This window comes from Limanda limanda, chromosome 10, assembly GCF_963576545.1.
Source record: "Limanda limanda chromosome 10, fLimLim1.1, whole genome shotgun sequence".
NCBI lineage: Eukaryota > Metazoa > Chordata > Actinopteri > Pleuronectiformes > Pleuronectidae > Limanda > Limanda limanda.
Genome location: NC_083645.1, coordinates 24496468 through 24515511, shown reverse-complemented (window position 1 = coordinate 24515511; position 19044 = coordinate 24496468). Strand labels below are relative to the sequence as shown.

General features: G+C 41.1%; 3 protein-coding genes across 5 annotated transcripts; all 3 read left to right on the top strand.

Annotated features, from left to right (window-relative positions):
• The first annotated feature begins 490 nt into the window (after positions 1–490).
• Positions 491–6608, top strand: tmem33 (transmembrane protein 33). 3 transcript variants are annotated; one of them, XM_061079317.1, is made up of 9 exons: positions 491–569; positions 1089–1167; positions 1650–1732; positions 2744–2838; positions 2969–3156; positions 3799–3866; positions 4172–4305; positions 4801–4884; positions 5602–6608. In XM_061079317.1, exons 3-9 carry the CDS (start codon positions 1673–1675, stop codon positions 5729–5731), a joined length of 759 nt encoding a protein of 252 aa, XP_060935300.1. In that variant the 5' UTR covers positions 491–569; positions 1089–1167; positions 1650–1672; the 3' UTR covers positions 5732–6608. The 3 variants fall into 3 exon arrangements, with proteins under 3 accessions (XP_060935300.1, XP_060935299.1, XP_060935298.1); XM_061079316.1 differs by having other exon boundaries at positions 1059–1167; XM_061079315.1 differs by lacking the exon at positions 1089–1167.
• A 1261-nt stretch (positions 6609–7869) lies between these two features.
• Positions 7870–12924, top strand: bbs7 (Bardet-Biedl syndrome 7). Its single transcript, XM_061079956.1, has 19 exons — positions 7870–8091; positions 8440–8505; positions 8614–8676; positions 8784–8959; positions 9045–9231; positions 9316–9388; positions 9489–9596; positions 9724–9854; positions 10047–10131; positions 10216–10318; positions 10445–10637; positions 10730–10804; positions 10887–10955; positions 11167–11306; positions 11437–11601; positions 11803–11912; positions 12000–12103; positions 12315–12438; positions 12544–12924. The coding sequence occupies exons 1-19, from the start codon at positions 8056–8058 to the stop codon at positions 12675–12677; spliced, it is 2142 nt and encodes a 713-aa protein (XP_060935939.1). The 5' UTR covers positions 7870–8055; the 3' UTR covers positions 12678–12924.
• Positions 12925–14731: 1807 nt separating this feature from the next.
• Positions 14732–18375, top strand: ccna2 (cyclin A2). The gene is made up of 8 exons (XM_061079923.1): positions 14732–15032; positions 15733–15991; positions 16099–16205; positions 16321–16544; positions 16646–16850; positions 16950–17063; positions 17548–17681; positions 17773–18375. The coding sequence occupies exons 1-8, from the start codon at positions 14823–14825 to the stop codon at positions 17822–17824; spliced, it is 1305 nt and encodes a 434-aa protein (XP_060935906.1). The 5' UTR covers positions 14732–14822; the 3' UTR covers positions 17825–18375.
• The last annotated feature ends 669 nt before the right edge of the window (positions 18376–19044 follow it).

Below are 19044 nucleotides of genomic sequence, written 5' to 3'. Positions count from 1 at the left end.
CTATCTATCTATCTATCTATCTATCTATCTATCTATCTATCTATCTATCTATCTATCTGTCTATCTATCTATCTATCTGTCTATCTATCTGTCTGTCTGTCTGTCTGTCTGTCTGTCTGTCTGTCTGTCTGTCTGTCTGTCTGTCTGTCTGTCTGTCTGTCTGTCTGTCTGTCTGTCTGTCTGTCTGTCTGTCTGTCTGTCTGTCTATTAATCTGTCTGTCTGTCTGTCTGTCTGTCTGTCTGTCTGTCTGTCTGTCTGTCTGTCTGTCTGTCTGTCTGTCTGTCTGTCTATCTATTTATCTATCTATCTATCTATCTGTCTGTATGTCTGCCTGTACATCGATACATCCATCCAGATGTGTAGTTCCATTATTTTCCACTAGAGGACCACCGTGTCCTTTGAAGCACGTCTACGCAAATCTCGCGATACCTCGCCGTGTTCTCGCAGCGGAAGGTCAGCTGACCTCCATCCTGTCACCAGTAGCTTACAGTCCCTGTGTCGTGTGTGTTAGCCTGTTAGCCTGGTGTTAGCCCGGCACGGAACGGAACGTCTCGACACTGTAACCCCGGTGAGTGATCCTCTCTCCTGACCCGCACCGAGCCGGAGCACCAGCGGTTCGCCTCCTTACAAACCTCCGTGACCGGGAGCAGTATTTTAAAAAAGGTGCCGAAAGAACCGAGAGGCTAGCAAGCTAACGTTAGCTCACATGCTAGTAACGATGGAAACAGAATATTCTAGAGTCACCTGCTGTGCTAGCGGCTAGCAGCGTTAGCATCCATTCATTAGATCCAGACAACTCACTGACCACTGGTTAATGACACAACACGTCACATAAAGTATGACGTCAGTTTATACCACTATTCCAAATTGAATTAAACCACGTTAGTCTTGAATTCACTCAGATTAGTGGATGCTAGCTGAGCTAATGTAGCTACATCCCCATCAGTGCACGCACCAGTGAGTGAATTAAGATTAATGATAACTGGGACATGAAGGTTTTAAAACGGGGTTTTCGTGTAAAAAGGGTGAAATCTTGAAGGTTTTCTTTCATCTGCAGTGGAAGTAATGTTAGTGGATTAACCATCAGATCTACCAGGAGACCACCAGCACCTCAAGGCCACAGTTCCACCACTGGTTCTTTCACTGGGAGCAGATACTGAATTAAAGTGGGTTTTATATTCAGTTTCAAATGTAGAATTATGATGATAAATGTATTTATTCCATGAGGTCACTTCCTGTGTTATTCCCTCATCATTTGTAAATCCACTCAGTCCTTTGAACACCTAAACTCAGAATGTTTATATTTGTTGCACTGATGTGTGATGTCATTATAGATCTATATATCATATTTATATCTATTCTAGATCAAAAGAGCTTGTCAGATCCTGAGTTGTACCTCTTACATACCGGACTCTGAGAACAGAGAAGCTATTAAATGCAGGAGATGATTATTTGATCTTTAACTTGTAAACTAAACTACATTTTCAACTCTACTGTCATGACTTGTCCCTTATCAATTTTATATTGAATCGATTGTTGATTGTTTCCAGCTTTATTATCACGGATACAAGTGATGAAACTGAAGAATGAACTCTTGTTGATATGTGTTGTCAGTATTGTTTTGTAATGTGCCTCTACTCTTCTACAGAAACATCCCCCACACTCCCAAAGATGGCTGACACTAACCAACAAAGTCCTCCTCCTCCTCCCCCTCCCCAGTTAGGGCCTGTGGTAAGTTCACTGTTGATTCAGCTATTTGTCCAATTCACACGTTTACAGATACTTGTCAGGGTAAATTGTTTGTGTTGTGGCTCTAAAGGGACTTTGCTCTTGTTTCTCTGTTTACATTACAACACACACTGTTTTGTTGCATACTGGAAGCCGGTGTTTGTAGAGATTTACCCATAGGTGTATATCTGAATTTTGACTTGCTGATTTTCATCTGCCTCTCACACTGTTCTTAGAGTCTCTCACTCTAAACATTAAAACTTCTCCTGCCATACTCGCAGCCCTGGCTTTGAATGTTTACTCACAGTATGATTGGGGGTAAACACGCTTGACAATCTTCTCATTGTGAGTTTAACTGACATCATGAATCTAGAGGCTGTTAATGATTGGATTAATTTTAAGCCTGCAGTCCTGGAGTGATTTATAGTGTGGAGGTATTTATTCTGTCCACTTCATACAAACACACAGTTTCTTTTCTATAATAAGGTTTTATGCATTTGCAAGTCAGCACAGCTTTATTCACCACAGTTCTTTTGATTAATGTGAATTATTAATCAGAACTACTCAGTTTATGTAGAACCTGTTTTTAAAATATAAAGATAGTCGAACTTTTGCCATGTCAGCTGACAGAAGGTTTTTTTTGATGAGCTACAGCTGCATCTCATGACCTGACTTCTGATGAAAGGGTGGTAGAATTAAGTCTTAGATTAAATTAAGTTGTTGTTTGAGTTAGCCGGGTTTATTGTGAGATTTGAGTGAACCAGTCTGAACCAAATCGGTGAATACGTTTTTACTACAGAGAACAGAAGCTTCCTCCTGTCATTCCAAATATCCAAATTATAAAACCGCACATTATTTCAGTTCAAATAAACAATCCAGCACTTAGCCTGGTTCTCAGCGACACTGAACATCCCTCACACATGTTGGTTTATTATAAATGATAGAGCAGGTTCAACTCTTAGCATCACATTACCGCCCTACATATGCCTTATTGTGTATTTCTTTCTTCCTCAGCAATTTTTAATGAGCAACAAGCTTGAAACTGCGATGTGGCTGTCACGACTCTTCACCGTCTACTGCTCCGTAATGTTTATTCTGCCAGTATTGGGGTGAGTGAACTTGTTTCTGTAATAGTGTACCAACATCATTAAAACTGACCTTAACCTTGCACTGCTTACGCCTCAGTCTCCTTTCCTCCAGCCTGAAAATATATCTATAACATTTGCTTGTGTGTTTCAGACCCTATGCAGCAGCAAACTTCTACCAGAGAGCCTTGTTAGCGAACGCCCTCACCAGTGCTCTTCGCCTGCATCAAAGACTTCCACGCTTCCAGCTGAGCAGAGCGTTCCTGGCACAGGCTCTTCAAGAGGACAGCTGCCACTACCTGCTCTACTCACTCATCCTGGTCAACTCCTCCCCCATCACCAGTATCCTTTCCTCCTGGAAATACACAGAAAGGGACACATGCATAGTGTTGTTTGCAGTAACTTGGTTAACTAAAGGAAATCATGCAGCGATACTGAATACAAGACAGTTTGTTCTGAGGTTTTTATTGAGCTGATAACATAATCTAAAAGACGTCTGCAAGGACTGCAAGACTATAGTCCTTAAATGAAAGGTTTAATTACATGTGTTGCATTGTTACTTAAGATCCAGCTACAATGCTAAACTGGAGTAGTGAGCTGTAGTTTCTTTATTTAAAGAATCTCTTTTTGTTTGCCTGTTGGTCACTGCCAGTTTGCGCTGACACGGCCAAAAAACACTGCATCACGTAACCAGATTTTGTCTGAATTATCTGGTTACTGAAGTGAATTAAAACCCAGCCATTGCAAAAACACAGCTTCTCTCTACACATTTAGAGGATCCTCAGAATATCACATGACACTACATGGTGTATTACATTGAGGCGTTCCAGAGGATTCACCATATAGCACATGATTCCTTTTTTTCACGATTTCAAACATTAATTTTATATGTTTTACCATAACTAACAGTCGTGCAGCCACAGAGACTAATTTGTGTGGGTGGATTATTCTTTTTTTCTGTTGATCTTTAACTCTTGTGTCCAGTGAGCATTTTCCCAGTCTTCCTCTTCTCCTTGCTTCATGCAACTACCTACACAAAGAAAGTGCTGGATGTGAGTATGAGGCTGCAGTCACCTGCTGTGACTTATAATGCTGTTTATTAAAATGTCTGACAGCTCGCTGAATATTATTTAACACCCGGGGGGGACATTACCCGCAGCCAAATGGTGTTTTAATTATCTACTCAATCAAACGGCCACTGCTCAGGGACCCAATTCCACCCAAAAATCTAATAAAAGAGATGATTGATAATGTAATTCCTCTACCTTCACCTCCGTGTATCAGTAAACACTGCGCCTCACTGACAACTTACCAACAGCTTTGTTGTCAACCTCTGACTCTGTTCTTTCTCTTGCAGTCCGTTGGCCCAAACAGCTTGATGTTCGTCAGAAACCTCCTGGACAAACTAACAGCCAATCAGCAGAACATTCTCAAGTTCATCGCCTGCAATGAGATCTTCTTGATGCCGGCCACTGGTTTCATGCTTTTCAGGTATTTTCTCACAATTGAAGTTGAAAAGTTATTTATTGTCAAGAGAGATTCTGCTTGTTTGTGGATGTGGATTAGTGACACTGTGGTGGAAAAGCTGATTGGTGTCACACACATTCATCAGTTTGTTAATCTTTTATTGCCAAAAGTACTTTGGACGGGTCATGAAAACTCAAACAGAGCAGTTCAGCATGTTGTCAGATGTTAAGTTCACAAAAGATTTTGGATTTTTGTCACTGCTCCCGTAAAAACAGTTTCCAGAGTACCAACATAAATCAGCCACCATGCTCTGATACTCAGTATTTCCATATGCAGATTTCCATTGCAACCAAAATAACTACTGGTCCAGTATGGATTACATTCGTTGACCTGTTATTGTACTTAAGAGAAATATTCACTACATTTAAAAAATGTGTTATTGTTTGTTGTTGGAATATTGAACGATCCATAGTTGTGTATTGTTGTGTTTCACTCATGTCTTTCCTTTCTTGTTAACAGTGGCCAGGGAAGCTTGCTTCTACCTTTCATTTACTACAGATTTCTCACTCTCCGCTACACATCCAGAAGAAACCCATACTGCCGGTAAGATGTGTAATAATAGAATATTATCATTACATCTCATGTTAATGATGATATACAGCATCCAGGTTGAAGAGCGTTTTAAACTCCTGCTAATCTTAGACATTTATCATTTGGCAGAAAAAGTTTATACAAACCAAAACTTAAACAGCCAAAGGTTGGACATGTTTAAAACAACACGAACGGCTTGACCTTGCATGTATGGGATCCAATAATGTGGCCGCATTGCTGTTACTGTCTCACATCAGATCATCTCAGATACAGATAACAGGAGATGTCAGTACAGACATGTCAGACGTATGTTTGAGGTAAATCAGAAACTGTCACTGGTACATTTAGTCCCTGAGGGTTCACTGTTCATTTCCAATCTGTCAGATCCAGTATTGATCAAACTGACAAACTTAGGGAAACATGCAGACTTGTAGTCAGGCAATAATTCAAGAGAACAAGAAGAGACAGCAGAGATCACTTCTGGATCTCTAAGGTAGTCCGGGGGCCGCAGATCACGCTGCATTTCTTTTTCCCTGAATTGAACAATAGATATTATTAAATCCAAATGAAATTGTTCCAGAAAACCAAGCAAACGTGTCTTTTCCATTTCTTTGTCATTTATGTTAAATGTACTAAGACATCTGACAAGTATGATCTGATACAACGAATGAGAAACCTCAGTTTAACTATCAGAGTGGAGCATTAAACACATTGTCTTTCCACTTCCAGCACCTTGTTCACTGAGCTGCGGATCCTTCTGGAGCATGTCATCATGAAGCCTGCCTGTCCCGCCTTCTTCAGGAGGATGTGCCTCAGCAGCATCGCCTTCATCAGCCGCCTCGCCCCCGCGGCCGTCTGATCGCGCCACGTCAAAGTCCTGTTTTTTTCCATATTTGTTTTGTTTTTTTCACCATTTAGGATGTGACTTAAACTTTGATGGGGACAGACAATGCCATCAGCAGAAGGAACTGTTTCCTGAATGTCAGGTTTACGGTCTGTGCTCCAACCTGTCTGTATATCTGAGTACAGTTGAAGAGCAGCCAGTAATGCACTGAAGTCTCGCGGTGATATTTCTTTTCCCATCCTCCTAATGTGACCTCATTCAAGCAGTGGACACCCAGCACCTTGTTGCGTTCACTGAACGAAGCACAGGAAACATCAGCTGTGTTCTCTATTTATCAGCTGTTCTTGTTCTTTCCTATTATGTCCTTATTTATTCATGACAATTGCTTATCTTGTGATGAAGCGTTAACATTCAGAGATTAGTAAGTTAATTAATAACGATTCTTACAAATAGTTATAATAGGATGGAAGGTGGTTGATATTTGTTTAATTTCTTTTTATGTGCAAATCATCTAATGTTGTCTTAATGCCTGAACTATGTTTTCTATCAATGCCATCAACTTATATTTTAACAACATGCAGGATCTTTGTAGGTATGATGTCCAAATGAGGAAAGAGATATCTGCTGTATTTTATAGACAATTTTAAGGTACCAGATACTTTTCTGTGTGAAAAGAATTGCACAATGCATGTCGTGTGAATGGCTGCATTCTCACCTTGTGTCTCGGTTTAAAATGTGTTCATTTATTTGTTGCTATTGTAGATTTCTCGCTAATTGTGTCCAAGGTTTTTTTTCTGCTATGTACAATGTTTATTTGCCTACAGACAAACCACATTTTTATTATAACAAGAATGAATTGATCTCTTATTAAACCAATAAAATATGAAAGTATGGTCATGTGGGTTTGTGGTTATTAAATGAACTGTGTACTCAAACTGATTTACAGATCATACAGCACTTGCATGTTCTCATTGGGGTTCAGTGGCTGGTCCAAGAACACTGTGTGGATTTAAGGCAGGAATCGAACCACCGACCTTCCAGAAACTCACCCACACAGCTCTCTAAAGACACAACCTTCATGTCATGGGTCTGTGGTTTGTCTACACTGAACGTCCTTGTCGTACATTAACTCTGGTGTCACGCTTGACTTCACTCTTTTCTGAGTTAAAATCAGCCCCCCCCGAGTGTGAAGAAGGTCTGTGAGACACATAAAACAGGCCTTGACTAAATTCAGTGCTTTAACATTCAGTGTCTCATTTTGACTCTTCCTCTTCACCACCAACACTCCCTGCCCTGAATGACTCGTTTCAACCGTTTGCAGCTCAAAAACTTTGTTCAAGTTCATGAATCGATCACATAAAGATCTTCACCTCCATTATTGTAGCAATCTTAAACTGAAGAAGCTCTCTGTACTTTTATTGTTCTCTCTCTCTCTCTCTCTCTCTCTCTCTCTCTCTCTCTCTCTCTCTCTCTCTCTCTCTCTCTCTTTTCTCCGCTGATAATAATTGTTTTGGTAGTTTTACTCTTGTTGAGGGTCAAAAACAGAGGATGTTGCACTTTGTTAATCCCTATGAGACAAATTGTGATTAGTGAATATAGGCAATACAAATATAATGTGATGATTGATTGATTGTTTTCCAGCCTCAAGCTCCAACTGGAGCTTTTTGGACTAAATCATACGTAAGATTCAGTTTTCATATTACAACATGAATTCATTTAGGAAATAATATCTGAAACGACATTGAGCACTAAACACTTTAGTTTACAGCTGGAGAATAAATGAAATCCTGCTCTATTTATAGGGAGAACGCGTCAGCCAATCAGATCGCAGCTTCAACCTCCCGACCTCCAGTCTCGTCCAATGGCGTGGCAGCTTGTTGGCGGACCCAGCGTTGCTCTTGGCAACAGACATCTGTTTTGGCTGATCTGCGTCTCTGCAGCTTCGGTTTTATCCGAATAATCTCGATATTAAGGAGCTTCCGGTTCCAGTTTACACCAAACAGCGACGTCCGGTTTGTTCCTGCGTTGTTTTCTTCTTCGTTGGTTGATGTTATTCGTGAGTTTCTCTTCTTTTATTAGTTAAAAACACACAGTTGGCGTGCGGATAAATCGCGTTAGCCAATTAGCCTTGCTAGCTAACGTTAGCACACCAGGCTAATCTCCTCACTTCGGGATAATCCCAGCCTCTCTGGGTTTGTAACCCGGACGGAAGTGTGTTGCTGGTGTGTAGCCGACACACTGTGAGTGTCATCACTGAACCTCCATGTAGGTGTCATCACCGGGTCACCTGTCAGATCTGCCCCAGGTTCCAGCTCTCAGATCCCCGGTGGAGAAGCAAGATGGAGCTCCACCTGAATCGAGTGGATTATATCCAGGTAGAGATCCTGTGGAGTTTGTGTTGAGCTTCTCTTTGGTTTGTTTGTAGTTATGTAAAGCGAAATGTGTTTAAGACACTTATATTAATACTATTATTAATTGTTTTAAAGGATCTTCTCTATGGCCTTACCCCCATTTACATTTAAGACCTTTAAGCACCATAGGAGCCAGTTTGTAATTTCAGATGCTTAAATCCTGTCTTATCTCTTTATCTAATTTAAATAGCGCTTTTACCTAATCTGAGACAGTTCTTAGCCCTATGGGAGAAAATTCAATTATAAATAGATCAAGTGTATTTAGGACATTTTCTCCTCTGTTTCAATACATGGTCGTCTTTCTCCTCACAGGTTGGTGTGACGACTCAGAAAACGATGAAGCTGCTGCCAGCATTAGGAAAGAAGGCTTCTCAAAAGGTAATTATAATTTCAGAGTTAAACAAGTGCATCTAGCAACTAACAGGAACTTGTTATTGTTTGATATCACAACTTCATTTTGCTTGATTTGTCTCTTCTTTGTCTCAGGTTGCTATAGCTGATCACGATGGTATCGTCACATGTTTTGGGATGAAGAAGGGAGAAGCTGTGGTATGTGTCATGTTTTAGATTTAATTTAATTTCATTAGTTTAAAGCCAGGATCTTAAAGTGTTGATTTCTAGTTTCTAACGGTAAGAAATGTGACTTTCTGTTTCAGCCTGTGTTTAAAACACTCCCTGGGCAGAAAATATCCAGACTGGACCTCGGCGGAGCTGCAGGGACGCCGCAGGAGAAGATCTTTGTTTGTTCTGGTTCTCAGGTCCGAGGATTCACAAAGAAAGGAAAACAGTTCCTCACCTTTGATGCCAACCTCACTGAGAACATTAATGCCATGTAATACCTTCCTCTGCTTGATTCACCGACTCAGAGCTGTGTGGTTTTTACTTCGCTGGCTGATGTTTGGTTCTCTCCTTTCCAGGCACGTCTCAGGCGCTGACCTCTTTGTTTGTGCAAGTTACATCTACAACCACTACTGTGACTGCAAGGACCAGGACTACTATCTGTCTGGAGACAAAATCAATGATATTGCATGTTTGTCATCAGAGAACCTGACGCGCCAAATTCCAGTCCTCGCATGCCAAGACCGGGTTCTCAGAGTCCTTCAGGTTAACTAAGCTTTTTAACTCTTCTCTGTAGTTTTACCTCCAACAATCAGAAGATAATTGTTTCTGACATGTTTTTTACTCCAGGGATCTGAGCTTGTTTATGACATTGAGGTCCCCGGCCCTCCATCGGTCTTAGAAAGGTACAACAAAGACGGAGGTAAGTTATTAACTTCTCCGTGCTCTGTGTATTGGGGGAAAAGTTATCACATTTTTTTATATGGAACAGACTCAACATAATGTCTGTGATTTCTCTACAGGAGAGGATGTTCTGTACGGAACTACAGACGGTAAAATTGGTTTGGTCCAGATCGGTGAGCAATCAGCTGCGACCAAATGGGAGATCGACAATGACAAAAAGAAAGGAGGTATGTTTTTAATGGGACTATAACAGAGTGATGGAGGTGAAATGGGCAAATTATGCTGTTTCAAAGAATCATGGCTGCTTCATTCCCATACTTCACAGCACAGTAACTCCTTCCTGTCTCCCATCAGGAATTCTTTGCATTGACACTTTTGACATTATCGGAGATGGAGTGAATGACATTCTGGTGGGAAGGGATGACGGGACGGTGGAAGTTTACGGTTTCGACAACTCCAGTGAACCCACATTACGTTTTGATCATGTAAGTTTATGTATTTACTCACTCAACTAAGATTTAAGGCATTCTGCAATTTGTGGGGGGAAAATAGTACTCCCATTAAATCATTTGTTGCCTTTTCTTAAGTGTTTTTAAAAGTCCAGTGTCTTTTACAGGATAACGTGATATCCTGATCATAGCACTCCCTCGTTGACGGACAGGTTTTTCTCCCTTCAGGTTCTATCAGAGAGTGTGACTTCCATCCAGGGTGGCTGCGTGGGGAAGGAGTCTTATGATGAGGTCCTGACTGCCACATACACAGGTTTAAAAATAATAAAACACAACAGCTTAAGTTTTTGAACTGTAGTAGTGGCATATTCTGAATAACTGTAATCGACTCTACCAGGATGGGTGACTGGTTTAACCTCTGAGCCCCAGAAGGCCGAGGCCGGCCCCGGAGACGAGGTCAAGATGAGTAAGGAGACCCAGTCCAAGGTAGAAGCACTCAGGTAATACTGCTTCCTTTCTAAGTATACAGTATGTTCCTGTGCCTAGACTTAAGATATATACACAATAGTTAGAGCATGATTTCAAAATCAATCCATTCTTCAGGTCAGTATGTGGTTCATTATCAGGGCCGAGCTGGACCAGCTGCAGGTCAAGGTCCTGCAGGGACGAGAGCAGTACCAGCAGACGTCTCAGTCCAGCACGGCCGTCTCCGCTGTGCCCGTCTTCAGCATCAACGACAAGTTCACCCTCTGCCAGGACGACGCCAGCTACAGCCTCACGCTGGAGGTGCAGACTGCCATCGACAATCTGCTGCTCCAGGTACAGGCAACCAACCTTCATTCTAACCCCTAATAACAGTCCAACTTTAAGTTTAAGTCAAAACGCCGATTAAATATGAATCCACTTTGCAGAGCGACGTTCCCATCGACCTGCTGGATGTGGATAAAAACTCAGCTGTGGTCAGTTTCAGTGAATGTGACTCTGAGGTGAGCCGTGTTAAAACATGCAGTGGAATAAAGGAAGAAACCAGAAGATTCTCTCTTTAACTCTGACCTCTGACTTTCGCAGCAGCCCAATGGGAACTTCCTCTTGGCCACGTACAGATGTCAGGCGAACACAACCAGACTTGAGCTCAAGGTAACAAGTGCATCAGAACTTGTGTATCCGGGGAAATTTCTTTTACTTATGAAGTTAGTATTTCTTAGACCTCATTCACTTGTTGAAAAACACAATACCACAATAAGGGCTTGGGTGTGACAGACAGTGCTAAGCTGTGTATTATACTACCTGTCCTGCCACATTCTTGTTCTTGAAAAATGTGTTTTCATCTATGATAAATTGTCTGCAGGTGCGGTCCATTGAGGGGCAGTATGGCACCCTGCAGGCCTACATTACCCCAAGACTGCAACCCAAGACCTGCCAGGTCCGACAGTACCAGATCAAACCTCTGTCCCTCCACCAGCGCACACACAGCATAGACCAAGACAGGTAGAGACTCGAGAGGAATTGACATGAGGAGGCTGGACTGAAATCAATATTGAAAAATCACTACTTTTGGATTCAGGCTGGATCTAGAGGATTACAAATGATCTTGTCTGTCTGTGTGTGTGTCCTCCAGGCCCATGAACAGGCTCAGTCTGGTGGGGCAGTTCAGTTTTGCTGAGATCCACTCCTGGGTGGTCTTCTGTTTGCCAGAGGTCCCTGAGAAAACACCAGCAGGAGAAAGCATCACTTTTCATTTCCACAACACTTTCCTCGGCACACAGCTTGAAGCCAATTACTGGTAAACACGAGCTCACAGTAGAAATACATAATGATTACACATGGATATGTGTGTAGAAATAATGAGATAACTGACAAGGGGTTATACAATTTCATATCCTGCCAAATACCCTAAAAGATATTTATTTAAATTTAAAATGTTCAGTGGTGATTTGTGTTATCTTCTGGGATCTAATCAGCTTTTTCTGTATTTATAATAAAGCAAAGGAGAGGGTCACTTCAGGTCAGACAACATCTCCACCATCTCCATACTAAGTGATGTCCTCTCTAAAGAAGCTACCAAGAGGAAAATCAATCTCAACCTTTCATATGGTAGGTTTATATTTGACATATTCTAATGATAAGTGCATTACAGTATTGAATCTTGTTTATATGTCTTTTTGATGATTTATCTTCCAGATATCAACGATGACTCTGTGAGCCACACCCTCAAAATGATCCATCCCAAGCTGGAGTGCCAGTTGTTACTGGCTAGAAAGGTTCAGCTTATTGATGCTCTTAAAGTAAGTATAGCTTAAGGGTTTTTGGAATAAAGTTTTGCCGTCTTTTTGAACACTGCAGCTCTGAACCTATCTAGATATTATCTAGACATTAGCTATTTACAAGAAAGCAAATGTCCAAATCTAACTTTATCCTGCTAACTCGCTCCTTTGGTTGAAGCAACAAGCCTTCACCCATTCTCTATGTCCACCTCTCCCTTTCCTCTCTTGACAGGAGCTTCAGGTTCACGAGGGAAACGCCGACTTCCTCATCCCAGAGTATCGCAACATTTTAGACGAGTCAGCGGATCTCCTCGAGGAGTACAAGAAGCAGCCGGCACACCTTGAGAGGCTTTATGGTGCAGTGTTTCACTTTCATCTTATCTTTAACTTATAGCATATCTAATCCAGAGAATAAGAATGATGATAACTCATAACTTTTTGCTTCCTTATCTTTCCTGCAGGAATGATCACAGACCTCTTCATTGACAAGTTCAAATTCAAAGGACAGAATGTGAAAACCAAAGTCTCCTCATTACTGGAGATACTCGATAATTATGACTTAAATTCTCTGTTAGACTTTTTCAGTGAGGCATGATGTCATAGAGCTGAGCTATTTTTGTACAGTAAATACAAATGTTTTGTTTTATGGTAGATGTGTCAAAATGTCCTGTTGTCCTACTGTCATTTAGAAACTGTTGGTCCTAAATGTTGTGTACAATATTTAAATATTTATAATGTATTTTGATAGCATCTAAAAACAAGAGTGGCAATTAATAAACTGCTCAAGTTTTCACACATGGTGCAGGTTACCTTTTTAAGTTGTCGCTTCAGTTTAGGTTTGGAATTTCAGTTACCAAATATAAGCCATTGTCATGTATATTTTTATATCATAAATATCATGAGTGAATTCATAAAAATGTCATTGTATATTTAATCACTGTAAGATTCATATTTCTCATATGACAGATGTGTGATTATATTTTTCATACACACTCATATTGAAATCAGAAATTATCACATCTACAAACGTGTGCTTGTAAATATTGATCATCAAGGTTAATGCACAGATAAAAAGTGACAAAATAATAATAAATCATTGTGCACAATAAGCACTTTATTTGGTTGATCATACTTTTGTATCTTTACATCACACTTTTTATACAGAACATCAATTTGTAATACAGTGGAATTGGGTTGTGCAGTTGTTACTTTTAGCAGAGGAATAATAAAGGAAGTAATGGATCTGAAAAATATAACCATGAGTGGCGGTAATCAATATTTCTCTTGTGACTAAAATTATGAGAACAACCAAACATTGAATTTATCCTATTGATAAATACTGTCTATGTAACCATTGTCTGGTATAATTTCTTATCTTACTCTGTACAGTTTCACTCTCATAAAGTTATAAAACCTTAAATAAATCCGAGCTGAGGAGTTTCCTGCAATTAGACGACATTGGACACATGTTAGTGTATTTTAAGTCAAATCCACATATAGTTGTAAAATCATCATGTGTCTTATATTTACTTTTAAACGCTTAAAAGATACTATATAAATAAAGCGTATTATTATTTGTATTATTAATAATAATGTATTAGTATTACTATTATTATTATATACTTATCAACAAGGCCCGGGACCCCCACCTGACTCGGTCTTTTATTCCACCCCCACACCTCTAGGATGTGTTAAATTAACACATTATATCATATCATATTATATCATACTGCATTACATTGCATATTGTATTAGGACACTGTTAACTGTTTTGCATTTAGCATTTCCCTTTTTACTTCACTTTTTATATTTTTTATATGTTTTTATTCAGAAATGTTTATCTCAAAATAAATGTTACTTTGTATAAATATTGGTAAAAAGTGAGTAAATAAGAAGTAAACAGTGAGTAAATATATACTGGTTTCCCATTTTTTATTGCTCTCCTATGCAAGTTGTATTTATTGCGTTTTTATGTTTATATGTTCATTGTTTGCACCAATTACCAGAGCAAATTCCTTGTATGTGTGAACGTACTTGGCAATAAAATACTTCTGATTCTGATTCTGATATTACCCTATATATTGATGTTCATACTTTAACAGTAATATTGTTATTTCCATCTAAACTCGATCACTTCCTCTTCCATTGAGCTGTTGAATGATTTATTTTAAATTTGTTTTGCTGTTGACTTCTTTCTCCCTGTGCGACATTTTTCCCTCGAACCTGTTTTGAATTGTCTAATCACGCGGATTGTCCCTCTTCCGGCTCCCGTACACTCCCGCACGTCACTACCGGCGCGGCCTCTGATTGGTCCGTTTCAATCCTCGCGGGCTACTTGAACTGGGAGAAAGCTGGTCAGGGTGTGAATGGACCGAGCTCAGCTGTTCGCTTCGCTCCCTCCTGCAGGTCGCTGGTCACTTCGAGGAACTGGGACCAGTATGGCGCCTTAACGACACTTGACTTCCCCACCGCACTGCAGATCCGGACCCGCTGGTTGTGCTGGTTTGTACTGGTTTCCCCCGCGTTTCTCCCTTGCACCGTTGCCATCTCAACTGCATCGTGTTGTTCCGTGAACGTTGCTGCAACGAGCTAACAGCTAGCTTCCATTTCGAGCTCCAGTGCAGATCCCTTTGCAAGTCGCTTTTTGTGTATTTTTTATTTTTCCACCGGGGAGTTTAAAGAAGCTCCGAGGCAGCAGCAGCGGGAAGCTTCGTGGATCCAACCCGCCCTCCGAGCAGTCATGTCCGGGGCTAACAGGGGAGCAGCTAGCGAGCATCACAACCAGGAGAACATGCTGTCACGGCTCCGGGGCCCGATGAAGAGCCGAGCCGGCACCACCATGGAGAACCAGGAGAACCAGGCCCCGAAGCAGGCTCCCAGCAGGACCGTACTGGGAGCCCTGCAGAACAACCAGCGGAGCAAAGCCCAGAACCAGCGCGGCACAAAGCAGGTGAGGAGCAGGATGCTAGGTGGCTCGGCTAGCTAGTGTTGGCTAATGATTACCCGGGTGATAAGGTGCCATTGTGGGGTTTATTGAGGCCAACACCTCCCAGTTATCAGGAAACCAGTTGATTCTAGACACTGGGGATCCACTGCCATTCACATGCATCCTCTCATTCCCAGTAATGTGCAGATTTAAATTCAGCTTCCATTGAGCCACTGGGAAACAGGTTGTCCGCCATTTTAATGTCACTTATTGTGCACCGTTTACTTTTTGTTGCTGCATTAGTGTGTGTGTATCCCGCCTTTGTGAAGGCAACAATGAACGTGTATTTAAATAACGCTGCAGCACATTATTTCCCCCGTTAATCCACTGCTAAGATTAAAACATGCCAAATTGTATAATGCACATTTATTTATTGTCCTTCACACAAAGATCACATTAAGCTTGTGTCCAAATCTGACACTTGTATTACAACTGCAGGCTCATATCGGTAATTTAAATAGTTTAACCTACATTTTACAAAGTTCTGCAACATGGGACAACATTCACTTTGAATTGATCCCTGTAAAATTGTGAGATTTCTTCATACAAAACCTGCAGCGTGTCTTTAAATCTATTGTGTAGTTTCTGCACATTTTTCACTTGTTTTGTAACCTGCTAAGAAATCCCTCATCCCTCAATCCCAAAACTCGTTAAATTCCTCCAGGATTCATCACAGCAGTTGTCCTGTAAAGAAGATTTCAGCAAAAGCTGTTTTGAGAAGCCCGCCGCCAAGCAGCCGTCCTTCCAGGTCCATGTTGATGAGCCCGATGGCGCCTTCGTCAAAAAGCCACAGCCGGTGGTCGAAGCTGTCAAAACTAAGTCCGTCGCTGAGGAGTCTGCGCTCATCGTCGACAATGCGGTGGGACGGCTCCGGCAGCCGCTCGCCACCATCGACATTCCATCGGCAATGGATGTCAGCTTCGGTGCGTTGTATAATCTCTTAAATTTCTGTTTTGCATAAAATGTTATTTGTATGAACTGATGTCAGGTCATGATTTTGAATGTGCACTAAATGTAAAACTCTGAATAGACTCTCCCATGGACATGTCTGTGGTTGAGGGGGAGGAGAAGCATTCTAATGTAAATGACGTCCACGAATATGCTCCTGAAATCCACACGTACCTGAGGGAGGTTGAGGTGAGATTTCAAACGCTCCCTTGTTTTCACTCTACTAAAAACCTTGCTGCCTACCGCTCAGTACGAGTAAAATTGTGTCAAGTTTGCCATTAAATGTTTTGTATGTCCCCAATAGATAAAATCCAGGCCTAAAGCAGGCTACATGAAAAAGCAGCCGGACATCACTACCAGCATGAGGGCCATCCTGGTCGACTGGCTGGTCGAGGTTGGAGAAGAGTACAAGCTGCAGAACGAGACACTATATTTGGCCGTAAACTACATCGACCGCTTCCTCTCTTCCATGTCTGTCCTGAGGGGGAAGCTCCAGCTGGTCGGCACCGCTGCTATGCTGCTTGCTTCGTACGTGTCTCTCAAATCTAAACTTTATTCAGCATTTTCAATGTAAACAATCTAAGTGGAAGTGTCTTTGTAATGTGACCTATTTAAATCTCCCCATGCAGTAAATTTGAGGAGATCTACCCCCCTGAGGTGGCGGAGTTCGTTTACATCACAGATGACACCTACACCAAGAAGCAAGTGTTGAGAATGGAGCATCTGGTGCTTAAAGTGCTCTCCTTTGATCTGGCAGCACCAACGATCAACCAGTTTCTCACCACGTACTTCCAGCACCAGTCTGTTAGCAAACAGGTGGAGAGCATGGCAATGGTGAGCATGCATCATGTCTATCCCTTTGGCTTTGTCAGATAAATCCCTAACCATGCTCTTAACCAAATTTTCAAACTCCTGTGTCTTTCTCCCCCTCAGTACCTCGGAGAACTCAGTCTGATCGACTCGGATCCCTTCCTAAAGTACTTGCCATCCCACACGGCTGCTGCAGCCTTCACCCTGGCCAACCACGCACTGACTGGTGGCTCATGGGTGAGTAGTGTCAAAGGTTAACAGGTTCAAATTCCACATAGGAATGACTTCCTGCTCAGCTGACGTCCTCTGACCTGCTGCAGTTTCACTATGACTGGGACATATTTTTCCCTTCATTGATTTGTCTAACCACCACAATATAAATTTCCTTAAATTGGTAAAATCTATCTTCCCAGCTGCATGAGATCCATTCAGACTCTCCTCACTTGTTGTTCCAGACATCTATAAACTCAAAACATAGTTTGGTCTTAATTAAGACAAAGGGCATCAGTGTTAATTTGCATATAGTGCCCAATCACATGTGGTCCCTGGAGACTCATTAAGGTGCATTTTAATCCCAGGTGTGATTGTTATCAGATCTCTCAGGATGGATGTACTCATTTGTGAAAGCTTCTGTTTAAGGCTGTTACCAGTTTCTCGTCACAGGAACTAATTGGCTTCTGTTATACAAACGTGTTAATTAACCCCGTCGTCTCTTCCTCAGCCCAAGTGTCTGACTGAGATGTCCGGCTACTCCCTGGAGGATCTGATGCCCTGTGTCGAAGATCTGCACCAAACGTACATCGCTGCAGCTCAGCACGCCCAGCAGTCTGTCCAGGAGAAGTACAAGACCCCAAAGTAAGTATCTAGAAAAGTGGCATCATTTGCGTTGACTGAATTTATTGTGTTGTATAAATGCCCTAATAACCTGTCTTTTCTTTATTTCCAGGTACCTTGGTGTTTCTGGCATCGAACCTCCAGCGAAGTTGCAGCTGAACTGACCTCTTCCTGTGTCCATGTAGCCTTTTACCCCCTGTCAGTCCTTTTTTTTTTAAATTAATTTTTTTCTGATGTAACCCAGTTGAATAATCCGCCCTGCTCTTCTTGGAGTCGTGCTGGATGTTTAGAGTTTTTACTGATATTTTTATATAAAGTCTGACGCTCGTGCCAAGTTGTGTCGGTTGATCAAGCAGTTTTAATGTTGACTTTTTAAATCACAGACAAAATGTAGTAAAGGTCGTGACCCACCACTTGATGCTTTTATCTGCAGCATCTCTGTGCCACCAGATGTCTAAATGTACTCAAACCCAGCAACTTTCACTTTTAATGGTTAAGTTATTGTTGCTGGTTACACTTTAAAAAAAAAGGCATTTATCCAAGGTTGGCTCCACACGAGCTATAGCCTCTTTTTTTCAAGTGGTGTAACATAAGTGTTTGGCCTCGTATGATGCAGATTAAAGTATATTTTGTCTGTCATGATGGAGTCAGCTGTCTCATTCAATTGGTGTCTGGGAAGTTAAAAGCTTCTCAAGTTATCATCTGCACTGTAAACTATGGCTCTTGTAAATAAAATGTCATTTAAAGCAAGACTTCATGTCGGCATCTTTATGGTCACATTGGACTCAAGGGGGCAGCAGAGGACCGGATTTGGTCCTAGTAGATTTCTTGTTCATGCAGACTTAAAAAACTGATGTTTTATAAAGCAAAAGACTCATGTCAACAAAAAATTCAACTTCTAAATGGTTACACATACCCAACATGAATAGAAAAGGCAACTATCAGCTTTGACAACACTGAGTCTTTAGATGCATTATGGGTCGTTATTGGAAGAAACCTATATTTTTGTGCTTTGGTTTATTTCTTAACCTGAGAAGATCTAATAAACTGAAGAACACTCAGTTGGCATATTGAAAACAATCCTGCAGTAAGTCCTACCTTCATGTAGATAACAATTTGAGCTGTTTTATCATTTTAGATTCTGTATGAGTATAACCCTATTGGGCTTTATTGCAGGTTTAAGTTTATCCTGGATAACAAAATTGGAAAAACAATTTCAACTAGCATAAACCCTGTAACAGTCTGAAATTTAGCTGAACAGTTTAAAACTGAATCTGTATGATTTATTGTTTTGCATTACTTTGTGCTTATGGCTCAGGGAAATAAAGCCCGATAAAGAACACAAATAAATGAACTTTGATTTGAATATCCAAATGTCTGAGTT

Excerpts from the sequence above, each read along its gene's own strand:
- tmem33 (XM_061079315.1), top strand. The coding sequence starts at position 1,673 with ATGGCTGACACTAACCAACAAAGTCCTCCTCCTCCTCCCCCTCCCCAG. Across the intron at positions 1,733-2,743 it reads CTCCCCAGTTAGGGCCTGTG|CAATTTTTAATGAGCAACAA; the intron begins GTAAGTTCACTG and ends TTTCTTCCTCAG. Across the intron at positions 3,867-4,171 it reads ACACAAAGAAAGTGCTGGAT|TCCGTTGGCCCAAACAGCTT; the intron begins GTGAGTATGAGG and ends TTTCTCTTGCAG.
- bbs7 (XM_061079956.1), top strand. The coding sequence starts at position 8,056 with ATGGAGCTCCACCTGAATCGAGTGGATTATATCCAG. Across the intron at positions 8,960-9,044 it reads ACTGAGAACATTAATGCCAT|GCACGTCTCAGGCGCTGACC; the intron begins GTAATACCTTCC and ends TCTCCTTTCCAG. Across the intron at positions 12,439-12,543 it reads ACACCTTGAGAGGCTTTATG|GAATGATCACAGACCTCTTC; the intron begins GTGCAGTGTTTC and ends TCTTTCCTGCAG.
- ccna2 (XM_061079923.1), top strand. The coding sequence starts at position 14,823 with ATGTCCGGGGCTAACAGGGGAGCAGCTAGCGAGCATCACAACCAGGAG. Across the intron at positions 15,033-15,732 it reads ACCAGCGCGGCACAAAGCAG|GATTCATCACAGCAGTTGTC; the intron begins GTGAGGAGCAGG and ends AAATTCCTCCAG. Across the intron at positions 16,206-16,320 it reads CGTACCTGAGGGAGGTTGAG|ATAAAATCCAGGCCTAAAGC; the intron begins GTGAGATTTCAA and ends TGTCCCCAATAG.